Here is a 17,754-nt window from a genome sequence, read left to right on the forward strand (position 1 = left end):
CTGCACAGGCCATACAAACGCTTCACATCGCGTGGCCGCTGCCACTCTAACCTGGTGGTCCCAGCGCGCACGACCCACGTGGAGTTCCAGGTCTCCGGCAGCCTCTGGAACTGCCAGTCTGCGGCCAACAAGGCAGAGTTCATCTCAGCCTATGCTGCCCTCCAGTCCCTCGACTTCTTGGCGCTGATGGAAACATGGATTACCACAGATAACACTGCTACTCCTACTGCTCTCTCCTCGTCTGCCCACGTGTTCTCACATACCCCCAGAGCATCTGGCCAGCGGGGTGGTGGCACTGGAATCCTCATCTCTCCCAAGTGGACATTCTCTCTTTCTCCCCTGACCCATCTGTCTATCGCCTCCTTAGAATTCCATGCTGTCATAGTTACCAGCCCTTTCAAGCTTAACATCCTTATCATTTATCGCCCTCCAGGTTCCCTTGGAGAGTTCATCAATGAGCTTGACGCCTTGATAAGTTCCTTTCCTGAGGATTGCTCACCTCTCACAGTTCTGGGTGACTTTAACCTCCCCACGTCTACCTTTGACTCATTCCTCTCTGCCTCCTTCTTTCCACTCCTCTCCTCTTTTGACCTCACCCTCTCACCTTCCCCCCCTACTCACAAGGCAGGCAATACGCTTGACCTCATCTTTAGTAGATGCTGTTCTTCCACTAATCTCATTGCAACTCCCCTCCAAGTCTCCGACCACTACCTTGTATCCTTTTCCCTCTTGCTCTCATCCAACACTTCTCACTCTGCCTCTACTCGAATGGTATTGCGCCGTCGCAACCTTCACTCTCTCTCTCCCGCTACTCTCTCCTCTTCCATCCTATCATCTCTTCCCTCTGCTCAAATCTTCTCCAACCTATCTCCTGATTCTGCCTCCTCAACCCTCCTCTCCTCCCTTTCTGCATCCTTTGACTCTCTATGTCCCCTATCCTCCTGGCCGGCTCGGTCCTCCCCTCCTGCTCCGTGGCTCGACGACTCATTGCGAGCTCACAGAACAGGGCTCCGGGCAGCCGAGCGGAAATGGAGGAAAACTCGCCTCCCTGCGGACCTGGCATCCTTTCACTCCCTCCTCTCTACATTTTCCTCTTCTGTCTCTGCTGCTAAAGCCACTTTCTACCACTCTAAATTCCAAGCATCTGCCTCTAACCCTAGGAAGCTCATTGCCACCTTCTCCTCCCTCCTGAATCCTCCTCCCCCTCTCCCCCCTCCTCCCTCTCTGCGGATGACTTCGTCAACCATTTTGAAAAGGTCGACGACATCCGATCCTCGTTTGCTAAGTCAAACGACACCGCTGGTCCTGCTCACACTGCCCTACCCTGTGCTTTGACCTCTTTCTCCCCTCTCTCTCCAGATGAAATATCGCGTCTTGTGACGGCCGGCCGCCCAACAACCTGCCCGCTTGACCCTATCCCCTCCTCTCTTCTCCAGACCATTTCCGGAGACCTTCTCCCTTACCTCACCTCGCTCATTAACTCATCCTTGACCGCTGGCTACGTCCCTTCCGTCTTCAAGAGAGCGAGAGTTGCACCCCTTCTGAAAAAACCTACACTCGATCCCTCCGATGTCAACAACTACAGACCAGTATCCCTTCTTTCTTTTCTCTCCAAAACTCTCGTCCTTGGCCAGCTCTCCTGCTATCTCTCTCAGAATTACCTTCTTGATCCAAATCAGTCAGGTTTCAAGACTGGTCATTCAACTGAGACTGCTCTTCTCTGTGTCAGGGAGGCTCTCCGCACTGCTAAAGCTAACTCTCTCTCCTCTGCTCTCATCCTTCTAGACCTATCTGCTGCCTTTGATACTGTGAACCATCAGATCCTCCTCTCCACCCTCTCCGAGTTGGGCATCTCCGGTGCGGCCCACGCTTGGATTGCGTCCTACCTGACAGGTCGCTCCTACCAGGTGGTGTGGCGAGAATCTGTCTCCGCACCACGTGCTCTCACCACTGGTGTCCCCCAGGGCTCTGTTCTAGGCCCTCTCCTATTCTCGCTATACACCAAGTCACTTGGCTCTGTCATATCCTCACATGGTCTCTCCTATCATTGCTATGCAGACGACACACAATTAATCTTCTCCTTTCCCCCTTCTGACAACCAGGTGGCGAATCGCATCTCTGCATGTCTGGCAGACATATCAGTGTGGATGACGGATCACCACCTCAAGCTGAACCTCGGCAAGATGGAGCTGCTCTTCCTCCCGGGGAAGGACTGCCCGTTCCTTGATCTCACCATCACGGTTGACAACTCCATTGTGTTCTCCTCCCAGAGTGCTAAGAACCTTGGCGTGACCCTGGACAACACCCTGTCATTCTCCACCAACATCAAGGGTGTGAATACTTATGTAAATTAGCTATTTCTGTATTTCATTTTCAATACATTTGCTCAAAACATTTTCACTTTGTCATTATGGGGTACTGTGGGTAGATACGGGTATTGTGTGTAGATGGGTAATCAATTTAATCAGTGTTAAATTCATGCTGTAACACAACAAAATGTGCAATAAGTAAATACTAAGTGAATACTTTCTGAAGGCACTGTACATTTTCCTATGAAAATGAGCTTTAAGCTATCTCAAGTAACAACTAACTTATAATGTTTGAAGGTAGTTAATCACTTCCATAGGAAAGGTATATTGATTTGATAGTAAAGGTCTATAGGTCTTCTCTGCTTTCTATTCTGTCATTAAGTATCTATAATGGTTAGATGTCTTTAATTACAATGATAAAATCAAAATGTTCTCACCACGTGGTTGTATTGTGGAGAACCATCTTGGCTAGATAGTGTTTAGCATTTATCTGCAGTCTTAATGTTGAAGAGTTGTTACTGTTCACGTAGGCTATTAATTATGACCAAATAGTGACCAGATAAACCAAAACTACATAAAGTAGTCGAGTACTGGGACGTTAAATAACAAAGTGGGCCCCATAAAGTAAGATAACTAATAAAAGTTCCTCATTTTGAGAAATAGGGATTGAAAGAAAAGCATTGGTCTATGAAGATAGTTCAAGATTCTTTGGGTGCAAGAACTAGAACCCCTATCTCGTCCTATTGCATAAACAGTGCCGCTGTCCATGGTACTGAAATATGATCCTCAACACTACTGTACATTGATCTACGCATATAGTTCAAGATTCATACTTCCTCTTGGGGTTTGGGTGCAGTAGAGCCTCTATCCCGTACCATGCAAACGTCAGCAGCGCCACTGTCCATGGTACTGAAATCCTCTCTCTCAACAAATCATTGGTCGATCTATGCAGATAGTTTAAAAATGTTTGTTTCCCCCTTTGACTTTGAGTGCACTAGAGTTGACTGGAGCCCCTATCCCGCCCCATGCATAGGAAAACAGCAGTGTCTGCTTTCCATGGTGCTGAAATGTGATCCCTGAACAATACATTGGACTACTCACATACACTGTAGTTCAAGATTCTTTGTTTCCCATTTTGAAGTTTGGGTGCACTAGACTCGACTAAAACCTCTATCCTGTCCCGTGTATTGAAAAAAAACAGCAGTGTCTGCTGTCCATGGATCTGAAATGTGATCCCTCAACAATACATTAATTGATCTATCTATTCCATGCGGATAGTTTAAGATTCTCTATTTTGCACCCTAGGAGTTTGGGTGCAGTAGAGACACTATCCCATCCCATGCATAAGCAGTGCTGCTGTCCATGGTGCTGAAATCTGATCTCTCAACAGTACAAGCACAGATAGAACAATGAGAGATATTTCACTGGATGTATAAATGTGAAGCATCCGGTTGGCGTTTCCACTCACTACCAAATATGGTAGTGAGAGGAAGTCCACTGGCGGGCAGTGGGAGATGATGGAACGAGATGGATTTTGGCCGACATTCTGCAAATCTTCCCTTCAATTAAACATTTCATCTCAATACAGTTTTCTGTGCTAGAGGCATCACTACAGACCCTGGTTCGATTCCAGGCTGTATCACAACTGGCCGTGATTGGGAGTCCCATAGGGCGGCGCACAATTGGCCCAGCGTTGGCCGGGGTAGGCCGTCATTGTGAATAGCAGTCGGTCTCTAATCCTTCTAAGTAATGTTCTCAGATCTGTGTGACTGAAAAGCCTGTGTGTTAATTTGAGAAAGTAAACATAAAGGTAAAGTCAAGAAATTGACAATGTTGTTGAAGAGAAAAAAAATGCATTAAGCTAAATGTAAATGGGTGAGAAAAAGTCAAAAAAATGAACAGGGGATAAAAAGTAAAGAGCAAAGTGAGAAAAGCTTACTTTGCGAAATAAATAAAAAAATTGGGGAAATTAGTAAAAATTGGAAAAAGGATATGAAAATAAGAGTGAGGAAAAAAGAGAACACAAGTAAAATGCAGTAAAAAAGGAGGAAAAAATAAGAGATGGAGATGTGCTGATCTAACGAGGAGAAGGAGAGAAAGCACATAACTCTAGCTTTTTACTGCAGTGGAATTCATTAACTTTTATAGCACACTCTCTCTCCCTCTGCCTGGCTTTCATCCTCTCTCTCCCTCTCCCCCTGCCTCAATCTCTCTCTCTCCTCTCATCCTCTCTCTGTCTCTCCCTCCATCTCAATGTCTCTGACTGCCTCTCATTCTCTCTCTTCCCCCCACCATTATCGGTGCACAGCCTGTGTTGCTATGTTCATTGGAATGTCTATAGTGGTGAGGTCGTAAACATGCTGGATTCACTCTCTCCTCCCCTCCTCGTAGAGGAGGATTCTGTTTTCTCTCTCTCACTGTCTCTCTCTGTCTTTTCCTTTCACTCTCTGTCCTGTCCCCAGGTCTTTGTTGAGCATCACTTGTTTTCCCCGATCTAGATTATTTCTGTCCTTTCTGATTACCAACAAGCTGATTTATGATCTCTCTTACTCCCCTCCTCTCTCTCTTTCTCCCCCCCCCCCACACACACGCACACATACAATACAGAAGAAGCTATCGAACAGCATGACATAACCGTGCTTTAGTTGAATGTAACTGGAGTAGAGGGATACAGGGATAGAGGGAAGCATGGTGCCTGAAGCAGACTGATTGAGGTGATCTAACATTAGTACGGGCACTGCACTCCTGGGAAGCAATAAACACACACACATGCAGACACACGAATACACACACATCGAATGCCACCTTACATCAGAAAAGCATTAGGGACGAGCGAAAGGAGATGTGAAGGAGCGAGTTGTATCCCCAATTTGTTATGCTATTCCTTTTTCCCTTTCTCTCTTGCTTTCACTCTCTCTCTCATTCTCATTTCTCAGATGCTGTCCCTCTCCCCAGTGACACACACACTCCCCTGCTCTCTCTCTCATTCTCATTTCTCAGATGCTGTCCCTCTCCCCAGTGACACACACACTCCCCCGCTCTCTCTCCTACTGGGTACCAAGGCAAGCAGATAGCAGCGGAGGGGGCGGAGGGGGCGGGGGTTGGCTCTGTTGGCCAACTGTAGCTCAGTTGGTAGAGCATGGCGCTTGCAACGCCAGGGTTGTGGGTTCGATTCCCACGGGGGGGCCAGTATGTAAAAATGTAATAAAAATGTATGCACTCTACTGTAAGTCGCTCTGGATAAGAGTGTCTGCTAAATGACTAAAATGTAAATGTCTTATAGTGGCCTAATTAGAGATACTATTTCAATGAATTGGGAGAAATTTGAATCATTTTGGTATCATGTACACATCATCTTACAGTGATGGCAGCAGGAGGCACAACATGTAACTAGTCAAATGAGAATGACACCCTGGTGCTGAAATATTAAATGGAAGATATTTTGCTTATAGCACATTCATTACATTCACATTATTCATTTTTAACTAAAACATTATCATCCTTGTTAAATCAAACGTGACATTCCCCACATTCCACTAATTTATTACTGTATGTTAGTAAATGAATATGAACTAGGCCTACACCTCTACAGTCTTCTGGTGAATATTGCTTTTCTGAACCGCCTTGTTAAACGAACTTTACAACCAACCTGTTTTATCTACTGAAATCATATCGTTTATGCACCTGCTGCAATGTCATTTACTACACTCTATGCACCTTACATTTGGAATCATAGCATAGCTGTAGTGTAGACTATTACTATAACTTCATTGGAATTTGAATGTTCATATTTTATCCATAGATAAAATTACATTCCTTTCTCTCCCCGCAGACTCCTCCTCCCTCCTACTCCCCCGTTTTCTCTCCTCCTCTCGCTCCCTCTGTTCCTCTATGCTCAGTTCGGTCTGTGTCTCCTCTTTCAAAGGGTGCAAGAGTGGGAACAAATCGTCCAACAAAGCATGTTACACTGCAGACATGACTTGTCCTTCGGAAAGCGAGAAAATCGTGATAAACTGCGGGGGGGTGCGGCATGAAACCTATCGAAGCACACTAAAAACGTTGCCCGGTACCCGCTTATCTTGGCTTACCGAGCCAGACGCCTTTGGCAACTTCGATTACGACCACAGAAACGACGAGTTCTTCTTCGATCGCCACCCATCCGTCTTTTCATTCATCCTCAACTATTACCGCACGGGGAAGTTGCACTGTCCGAACGATGTGTGCGGTCCGCTGTTCGAAGAGGAGCTGGCATTCTGGGGCATCGATGAGACGGACGTGGAGGCGTGTTGCTGGATGAATTACCGCCAGCACAGGGACGCAGAGGAGGCGCTGGACAGCTTTGAGAATCCCGAACCGGAGTTGGCAGAGGACGACCCAGCGCTACCAGGACATGAAGGGGACATGAAAAGACTGTGGCTGCATGAGGACGGAAGGAAAAAGACTTGGTGGGAAATCTGGCGGCCCAGAATGTGGGCCCTTTTTGAAGACCCCTATTCCTCAAAATATGCCCGGGTGAGTGACTCTTTTTTCTTAATTGATTGCTTTAAATGTCATATTTGTCATTTCAACTGTGACCACTAACATCTGAGTTACAATAGGTTGTTGAACGTTTATAACATTAGCTTTCCATGATCAACCTATATGCCTAGTTGTTATGAATAATGAATGCTATATTTTCATTCAAGCTATCATAATCGAGCAGGTAGGCCATGACTTCCTTGACAGTTTGCTTGTGTTAAGTAGCACGATATAGACTCACGGATACTGAATAATTCATTGTGATAGCATAGGAAAAATGATATGGCTGCTATCTTACTTTCAGATTGTAGACTATAGGCTAGCCTACGTGTTGATACTATTTCGTTATGAGGGTGCTGCCAAATCAAATAGTTGCCATCGATATTAATCACATATTTTTGAAATTCATGATTTCATATTAATATTAGCTACATAATTTAGCCTGCTACAAGAGGTTCCATACCTGCATTCAAGGGAGATATTTTCTCAGTTTCACTCCCGTAGCCTACCTAACCTAGCCAACATTCTTCATTAGCCTATTTTAATGATGCGCCTAGGTACGCTTTATTTCATGTTATTTATTGAGCGCTCATTTAATCCTAGCCTTTATACGTCGGAGCTTGAACATAAAACCACTAGGGGGGGGCCTGTGACAACAATTTTGAACCCCCTTTTACATAACTAATTTTTGCTATCGTTCTTTTTTAACATCCGTTATTAGACAGTGGCAACGATGATGATTATGAACATGGTCTTTTGCCTGCTAATGCCTGCAATGCAGTGAAGAAAAGTGAAGACAACAATAACGTCTAATGTAACTGGCCCCTCTAACAGTACAACTGGCCCCAGCTTGGCCCCCCCAGTTGAAATGGTCTAGAACCGCCACTGCATAAAACAAGTCCCCTTTTCGTTTTTTCTTCATTTGTCCTTGGGGATTCTCATTTGTAGTTAGCTTAGGCTATGATAAATCCCCTTTATGCACTCTTTTCAGATCTATTTCCTAGAAGCTGCCTTCGATTCGAATCAGTTGGATTTCAAGTTAATAGTAATGAGAGCCGATGATTGGAATGTACACAGGCTTTCACTGTTTGATAAATGATTATACTTGAAAGTGCAGAAGTCACATATAGTATAATATACTGTAAGGGTAACAAGATGAATGATTTCCTATTTTCCCCATGATACAGGGTTTTGATAAATATTATGGATTGAATAATTGAATTGAATAGGCTATGGTTCTTTATCCACACATGCCCTTAGGAATTAACATGCATGCTATGCCTAATTAGCTGGCCATATGGTTTGCTTTGTGTATAGAGATGTTACATTCATGCATATGGTAACATACACTGCTATTTATTTTGAGTACAGTACGTTTCCTGGTTTATGGCAATGCAAAACACTACTCTTTAGGCACATACACACTCTGTATGAATGTATGCAACCAGGTAGCTCATACAAACACAGGCACACAACAGACACAAAGACACCTGCAGCAAAAACATTAGAGATCAAAGTATCTGTACTGTACATGCAGTATCAGTCAAAAGTTTGGACACACCTACTCATTCAAGGGTTCAATAGTGAAGACATCATAACTATAAAATAACATTGATTTGTTTGAAAGTGTTAAACAAATGAAAATATATTTCATATTTGAGATTCTTCAAAGTAGCAACCCTTTGCCTTGACGACAGCTTTGCACACTCTTGGCATTCTCTCAACCAGCTTCACCTGGAATGCTTTTCCAACAGTCTTGAAGGAGTTCCCACATATGCTGAGCACTTGATGCCTGCTTTTCCTTCACTCTGCGGTCCAACTCATCCCAAACCATCTCAATTGGGTATCAAGTTTCAGGTAAGACCCAGGTGCAGACTGTGTAGAAGTAACAATGTTTATTGTAACAGGGGCAGGCAAACAACAGGTCAAGGCAGGCAGGGGTTGATAATGCAGAGTAGTGGGGCCAAGGTACAGGACGGCAAAAAGGCTCAGGGTCAGAGGCAGGCAGAGCGGTCAGGCAGGCGGGCTCGGAGTCAGTACAGGCAGGGGTCAAAACCAGGAGGGTGAGAAAAGAGAGACTGGAAAAAGCAGGAGAAGAGACACAAAACACTGGTGGGCTTGAACAAACAAGACGAACTGGCACAGACAGACAGACAGAAAACACAGGTATAAATACCCAGGGGATAAGTCGGGAAGATGGGCGACACCTGGAGGGGGTGGAGACAAGCACAAGTACAGGTGAAACAGATCAGGGCGTGACATTAGGTTGAGGTTGGGTGATTGTGGAGGCAGGGCCATCAGATGCAGCACTCCATCACTCTCCTTCTTGGTCAAATAGCCCTTACACAGCCTGGGTCATTGGGTTGTTGAAAACAAATGATAGTCCTACTAAGCACAAACCAGATGGGACGGCGTATCACTGCAGAATGCTGTGGTAGCCATGCTGGTTAAATGTGCCTTGAATTCTAAATAAATCGCTGACAGTGTCACCAGCAAAGCACCCCCACATCATCACACCTCCTCCTCCATGCTTCACGGTGGGAACCACACGAGAAGATAATCCGCTCACCTACTCTGCGTCTCACAAAGACACAGCGGTTGGAACAAACATCTAAAATTTGGACTTATCAGACCAAAGGACAGATTTCCACCATTGCTCATGTTTCTTGGCCCAAGCAAGTCTCTTCTTGTTGTAAGTGTCCTTTAGTAGTTGTTTCTTTGCAGCAATTTGACCATGAAGGCGTGATTCACTCGTTCTCCTCTGTCTCCTCTGAACCGTTGATGTTGAGATGTGTCATTTATTTGGGCTGCAATCTGAGTTCCAGTTAATTGTCAATTTCTGAGGCTGGTAACTAATTAACTTATCCTCTGTAGCAGAGGTAACTCTGGGTCTTCCTGTCCTGTGGTGAGCCTCATGAGAGCCAGATTCATCATAGCGTTTGATGGTTAATGCTACTGCACTTGAAGAAACTTTCAAAGTTCTTGAAATGTTCCGGATTGACTGACCTTCATGTCTTAAAGTAATGATGGACTGTCATTTCTCTTTGCTTATTTGAACTGTTCTTGCCATAATATGGACTTGGTCTTTTACCAAATAGGGCTATCTTCTGTATAGCACCCCTACCTTGTCACAACACAACTGATTGGCTCAAACGCATTAAGAAAGAAAGAGATACCACAAATTAACTTTTAACAAGGCACATCAGTTCATTAAAATGCATTCCAGGTGATTACCTCATGAGGGTGGTTGAGAGAATGCCAAAAGTGTGCAAAGCTGTCATCAAGGCAAAGGGTGGCTATTTTGAAGAATCTCAAATATAAAATATATTTTGATTTGTTTAAAACTTTTTTGGTTACTACATGATTCCTTATGTGTTATTTCATAGTTTTGCTGTCTTCACTATTGTTCGACAATGTAGAAAATAGTAAAAATAAAGAAAAATCCTGGAATGAGTAGGTGTGTCCAAACTTTTGACTGGTACTGTAAGTATGCAAATACACATCATTACATGCATGCTCAACAAAACATGCCAACATACAGAACCAAGTAGCACATACGCACACACACACATCCACCCCTGCACCACACACACACATCACACACACCCCATCCTACAGACACTGCATCTCTCTCTCTAGTACAGTCCAACCTGGCTATAGAAACTTTGTAGCTGTCCAGGTCCAGTATCTGGTCTCTCCACAGGAAGAGCTCCGTGTCAGGGTTAGATAGATACATAGTCTGGATTGAGTCACCTGATCTTTTCCTGTGGCCGCATTGGCTTTAATGTAGTGTAACAGGAAGTGCCTCTATTGGGTGCTATGGCTAATGGCAGAGACTACACGAATGGGATCTATTCCCGACCGTCACCCCTAAGTCCAGGGTTGCTTGAACCGGGATATGGGTGACATGCTTGAACTTATGGATCTACATATCTCTCATTGTATGTGTATGCGAGTGCGCGTGTGTGTGTTTGTTGGCCATGCACTGGTAGACTCAGAGGGTAGTGGATATGTGGATAGAGCTACACTGATGCACCTAGCATTTCTGACACATGGACATACAGTAACCTTAACCTTGTCTTGCAGTTGACTGTTATTATATCTATATTATATCTATGTGCCTCACATGTACAAACTACCTCAAATCAGCCTGACTAACGGGTGTCTGTATGTAGTCTTGCTACTTTTATAGCCTCGCTACTGTATATAGCCTGTCTTTTTACTGTTGTTTTATTTATTTACATACCTATTGTTCACCTAACACTTTTTTTGCACTGTTGGTAGAGCCTGTAAATAAGCATTTCACTGTAAGGTCTACACCTGTTGTATTCGCCGCACGTGACAAATACACCTTGATTTGATATCCAGTTGTTATACTGTAATAAGTATATTTCAGTAACTAAAACATATACATTGTATGGTAAACTATTCTGTACAACACCATACATCTTTGTTTCATATGTGCATGTGTGCAACCTAACCTGCCTGCATCTCATCATTACACCCATATCCATCTCCATGGTTGTCTATATTTTACTGATGATGGTCTGTGTGTTAAAGCATGTTAATCTGTGTTATATAATTCAGAGGGTTGTTGACTGTATTCATCATACCAGCCAAGATCTATTGGTGGGCGTGAACACAGCCCCACCCAGGGCCGGCGTTAGGGCGGGCCTTAGGGGGCCTGGCCCGCCCTACCATACATCCTTGCCAGTCAAAATAGAATATTTAAATATTGATAATATATTAGACCAAGATGCGCGCCGACAGAAAGATCCATCAATCTCAGATTAAGCGTCCGAGTGAGCGAAATAGCCCCCTTTGTCTCAGTATGTGTATCCCATGTTACTGATGCTGTCTGGACAAAAAGAGTACGGCATACTCTATTTGTCCAGACAGCATCAGATACATGTGCTACGTGCAGTATAGTAAGACAGCTCACTCAGATGCTTTATCCCGTGAGACAGTTTCAGCCAGGATATAGTTATGCCGTAGCGCGGGGGAGCGGTGCAGAATACACAGAGCTGATCAAAATATTTCTGGAAAATGTATTCTGATAAATTAAAAATAAATGATTGAATTGCTACGAAAATTCCATGAAAACGATAGAGTGACAAACTAAATAAATATGTAGGCCATAGCAGCCTATAGGTATGTAAATTGTGGTTTCTTCCTTGTCTTCTCTCTGGCGGGGTGCAAATGATGAATAACTGTAGGCGTGTGTACAGAGGCCCGTCGGTCAGAGGCGTGACCACTTTGAGTGGGCCAAATCCAATGTTACAAGAACAGCCACAGACAGAAAGCTCTACCAAGGAGTTGCTAAAACGGCTGTCCTCAAAACAGTTTGTTATGGACTTCGGGGCTCATGTACGATGCACTTGAACTCGCCCTACCGCTTAGCTTACAGAAACCATCTGTACCATCTGTACAGCGCATTAACCTTCTCATCACACCAACGCGATCTAGGATCCGAATTCACCACGTCTGCCATGACGTTGATAAAACTCCACGGACCCCCTCTTGCGCAGTTTAACCGAGAACGATATGTGACCACTTGGTTACGGTGTTGTCCTTTCAGGACCACGATTCAAAGGGTGCTCAAATCGCTTAAAATAATCCTCATCAAGTTCTGTCCTATTCATCGCTTATTATTATTATTATCACAAATAGAAGATGGTCACGTCTCACAATGGTGCTCGTTTAGTAAAGGTACATCAAAGCTGAATCAATGTCTCACAAGATCACAATGATTCATTAGGATTTGACATAACAAAACCGAAGATAATAGCAAATACTGTAGAATAGTAGGTCTATAATACTGTATGTTACACCAAAACACATCCTCAGTCATTTCTTATCTGAAGCTGAATAGTCAATTGTTTTCCCTTATGCGGCCAGCACGCCACTAGGCAGGATACAGTTGAAGTCGAAAATTTACATACTCTTAGGTTGGAGTCATTAAAACTTGTTTTTCAACCACTCCACAAATGTCTTGTTAACAAACTATAGTTTTGGCAAGTCGGTTAGGACATCTACTTTGTGTATGACACAAGTCATTTTTCCAACAATTGTTTACAGACATATCATTTCACTTATTTCATTCATTGTATCACAATTCCAGTGGGTCAGAAGTTAACATACACTAAGTTGACTGTGCCTTTAAAACTCTTGGAAAATTCCAGAAATTATGTCATGGCTTTAGAAGTGTCTGATAGGCTAATTGTCATCATTTGAGTCAATTAGAGGTGTACCTGTGGATGTATTTCAAGGCCTACCTTCAAACTCAGTGCCTCTTCACTTGACATCATGGGAAAATCAAAAGAAATCAGCCAAGACCTCAGAAAAAAAATTCTAGACCTCCACAAGTCTGGTTCATCCTTGGGAGCGATTTCCAAATGCCTGAAGGTACCATGTTCATCTGTACAAACAATAGTACGCAAGTATAAACACCATGGGACCACGCAGCCGTCATACCGCTCAGGAAGGAGATTTGTTCTGTCTCCTAGAGATTAACATACTTTGGTGTGAAAAGTGCAAATAAATCCCAGAACAACAGCAAAGGACCTTGTGAAGATTTTGGAGGAAACAGGTAAAAAAGTAATCTATATCCACAGTAAAATGAGTCCTATATCGACATAAGCTGAAAGGTCGCTCAGCAAGGAAGAAGCCACTGCTCCAAAACCGCCATAAAAACGTCAGAATACGGTTTGCAACTGCACATGGGGACAAAGATCGTACTTTTTGGAGAAATGTACTCTGGTCTGATGAAACAAAAATAGAACTGTTTGGCCATAATGACCACCGTTATGTTTGGAGGAAAAAGGGGGAGGCCTGCAAGCCGAAGAACACCATCCCAACCGTGAAGCATGGGGGTGGCAGCATCATGTTGTGGGGGTGCTTTGCTGCAGGAGGGACTGGTGCACTTCACAAATAGATGGCATCATGAGGTAGGAAAATTATGTGGATATATTGAAGCAACATCTCAAGACATCAGTCAGGAAGTTAAAGCTTGGTCGCAAATGGGTCTTCCAAATGAACAATGACCCCAAGCATACTTCCAAAGTTGTGGCAAAATGGCTTAAGGACAACAAACTCAAGGTATTGGAGTGGCCATCACAAAGCCTTGACCTTAATCCTGTAGAAAATTTGTGGGCAGAACTGAGAAAGCGCGTGCGAGCAAGGAGGCCTACAAACCTGACTCAGTTACACAAGCTGTGTCAGGAGGAATGGGCCAAAATTCACCCAACTTATTGTGGGAAGCTTGTGGAAGGCTACTCGAAACGTTTGACCCAAGTTAAACAATTTAAAGGCAATGCTACCAAATACTAATTGAGTGTATGTAAACTTCTGACCCACTGGGAATGTGATGAAAGAAATAAAAGCTGAAATAAATCATTCTCTCTACTATTATTCTGACATTTCACATTCTTAAAATAATGTGGCGATCCTAATTGTCCTAAGACAAGGAATTTTTACTAGGATTAAATGTCAGGAATTGTGAAAAACTGAGTTTAAATGTATTTGGCTATGGTGTCTGTCATCTTCCGACTGTACTGCATGTAATCACATCCGGACTGGTGTGATGCTTTTATCTTTTGATCTGGTGTACAGATCTACATTTTTATCATTGAGGAAACAATGCTTACTATTAATACTGTATGAGTGTTATAGTTTATACAGCTACTACTGTGGCAGGGTAAGTTTTACACCACTTTTCTAAACACGACTGATAAAAGCATAGCTTTTAGAATGTTTAAATCTCACCTTAGTGTATATGACATGTACAGTAGGGTATTACTATAAACATATACAGGTTGTTGCATTCTATGCTAACCATTGTTTGACCTTTTTTTATGATTCAAAATGTATTAAAGGCATACGTAAATCCTATAGTAGTAATGTATTGTAATAGACCCCATTACCTTTCAAACAATTTTAGGAATTTGGTCAACCGCTGTTGGTAAAAGATAGGTATTTTTTAATCTACCTCCATCTTTTCCTGTCTTCCTTGGTGTTGCATGTTGTTGTTTTTTTACCACTAGCCTAATAACTAGCCTAACCTAGCCCTGGACAAATGCCTAGCATAACCTATGCTAGCTCTGGACAAATGCCTAGCCTAGCCTTCCACTAACACGTCCTGCCCGACTTAAGTAATACAGGCACGAGAGGATGTTCAGATTGTCCGGTCTTGTCCTCTGGTAACACATCCATTTATCTTTTGGTCATGTTTTTGTCCTTTGTTTTCCTCTATTCCATTTATCCTCCTAACCCCCCTCTTATGTTCTCCTGTCATTCCCTGCATGTGGTTGTTACATCAACTGGTCCCCCCACTCACTCCCTCTTGTCTGCCCCCCTGTACAGCCTACATACATGATCAGATTTTTTTTTACCCATTTTACTGTATCAGGCTTTTTTTGTTGGTATGTGTACCCAAGTCTACTGTGTGCATGTTAGAGAGAGTAGTAGAGAGAGACTGAAAGAGACAAACAGAGAAGGTAAATGCCTCTCAGGTAAGGCTAGCATACCTTGATGGTCAAACCATCTACTGTTTAATGTTTTCCATACACATGAATATGATGGTGCCCCTAAAATTCTATGACTAGCAGTACTTTGAGTAGTATTACTAACTATCATCACCATCACTACCACCACCATCATCATCTCCCAATCAGAAAAACGTTTATTGTCCTACGAGAAGAAAATCTTGCCTCCACCGTCATCACTACCACCAACGCCATCAAATGAACAACCACAGCTGAAACTCTCTGCTGTGCTGTGTGTATGGTCCTCAGCCAATGCAGGAACGTTGTGTGCAGGTCCCGCACTGGTTCCTCCTGGTTCAATGGGATGGGGGACGGCAGGTGGAGATGATTGAGAACAAAAGCTCTCTCTGTGTGTGTGTGTGTGTGTGTGTGTGTGTGTGTGTGTGTGTGTGTGTGTGTGTGTGTGTGTGTTATAGAGGGGGAGAACACTGCAGCAATCTGAAAAAGTAGGTCAGACACAGAGTGGAGAGAAACATGGCAGAGGAGAAGAGGGAGAGAAAAGGAAGATAAGAACATAGAGATAAATGGGGGATGAGAAGAGAGGGGAAGAACAGAAGGTATAGAGGCCAGGACAGGGAGCATCAGAGAGAGAGAGAGATTTGATAGGAAAAAGAGCAAAAATACAATTGTTGCTTGGGTCGTGTCGTGATTTAAATGGTGTGTTCAGTGTTACTTATACCAGACTGCTCTTACACAGGTTTTGTGATGTTCAAGAACACCAGGAAGCCTGCATTTCAGATCCTCATTTGGACATAGAGACAATATGCTATTGTCTATCCATCCATATGGTCTGCCAATATGGTGGGTCAGCTGGGCCAATCAAAAGTCTCGATACAGGCATATCCTTTAAGAGTATTTATGTCTTTATGTTTTATGTCACTCTGTACTGTGAGAGACTACTGCCTTTCAGCAAATCTTGACTATACAGTACATCAATCAAATTCTCTTCTAAAACAGAAAGAGAAGGAGAGAGGGCTGTCGTAATAGGTGTTGGGTAGAGTGATAACGAAAAATGTACCCAACGATAAAGAAAACACATGGCCCATCCCCTCCAATTTGGTATGTTTCATGAACTGCTATCTATATACTGTATGTTGTTCTAAATATACAGTTGAAGTCGGAAGTTTACATACACTTAGGTTGGAGTTATTAAAACGCGTTTTTCAACCACTCCACACATTTCTTGTTAACAAACTATAGTTTTGGCAAGTCGGTTAGGAGATCAACTTTGTGCATGACACAAGTTATTTCTCCAACAATTGTTTACAGACTGATTATTTCACTTATAATTCACTGTATCACAATTCCAGTGGGTCAGAAGTTTACATACACTAAGTTGACTGTGCCTTTAAACAGCTTGGAAAATTCCAGAAATGATGTCATGACTTTAGAAGCTTCTGATAGGCTAATTGACATCATTTGAGTCAATTGGATGTGTACCTGTGGATGTATTTCAATGCCTTCCTTCAAACTCTGTGCCTCTTTGCTTGTCATCATGGGAAAATCAAAAGAAATCAGCCAAAACCTCAGAAAAAAAATTGTAGACCTCCACAAGTCTGGTTCATCCTTGGGAGCAATTTCCAAATGCCTGAAGGTATCATGTTCATCTGTACAAACAATAAAACTGAAGTATAAACACCATGGGACCACGCAGCCATCATACCACTCAGGGAGGAGACACGTTCTGTCTCCTAGAGATGAACGTACTTTGGTGTGAAAAGTGCAAATCAATCCCAGAACAACAGCAAAGGACCTTGTGAAGATGCTGGAGGAAACAGGTACAAAAGTATCTATATCCACAGTAAAACGAGTCCTATATCGACATAACCTGAAAGGCCGCTCAGCAAGGAAGAAGCCACTGCTCCAAAACCGCCATAAAAAAGCCAGACTATGGTTTGCAACTGGTGACAAAGATTGTACTTTTTGGAGAAATATCCTCTGGTCTGATGAAACAAAAATAGAACTGTTTGGCCATAATGACCATTGTTATGTTTGGAGGAAAAAGGGTGAGCTTGCAAGCCGAAGAACACCATCTCAACCGCGAAGCACGGGGGTGGCCGCATCATGTTTTTGGGGTGCTTTGCTGCAGGAGGGACTGGTGCACTTCACAAAATAGATGGCTTCATGAGGATGGAAAATTATGTGGATATATTGAAGCAACAATACAAGACATCAGTCAGGAAGTTAAAGCTTGGTTGCAAATGAGTCTTCCAAATGATTAATGACCCCAAGCATACTTCCAAAGTTGTGGCAAAATGGCTTAAGGACAACAAAGTCAAGGTATTGGAGGGGCCATCACAAAGCCCTAACCTCAATCCTAAGACAATTTGTTGGCAGAACTGAGAAAGCGTGTGCGAGCAAGGAAGCCTACAAACCTGACTCAG

General features: G+C 43.3%; 1 protein-coding gene across 3 annotated transcripts in view; it reads left to right on the plus strand.

The window, feature by feature from the left end:
• Window positions 1–6,188: 6,188 nt before the first annotated feature.
• The window catches only part of LOC115200960 (potassium voltage-gated channel subfamily C member 1), a 42,663-nt gene continuing 31,097 nt past the window's right edge, over window positions 6,189–17,754 (plus strand). For all 3 annotated transcript variants that reach the window (XR_003879638.1, XM_029764115.1, XM_029764116.1), the window contains exon 1: window positions 6,189–6,821. Coding sequence is in view for 2 of the 3 variants with exons in the window: in XM_029764115.1 (XP_029619975.1) it covers window positions 6,201–6,821 (621 nt within the window). In the remaining variant the exon portion in view is untranslated. The remainder of the gene's footprint in view (window positions 6,822–17,754) is intronic.

Source organism: Salmo trutta, chromosome 10 (assembly GCF_901001165.1).
Source record: "Salmo trutta chromosome 10, fSalTru1.1, whole genome shotgun sequence".
In the NCBI taxonomy this organism is placed as follows: domain Eukaryota; kingdom Metazoa; phylum Chordata; class Actinopteri; order Salmoniformes; family Salmonidae; genus Salmo; species Salmo trutta.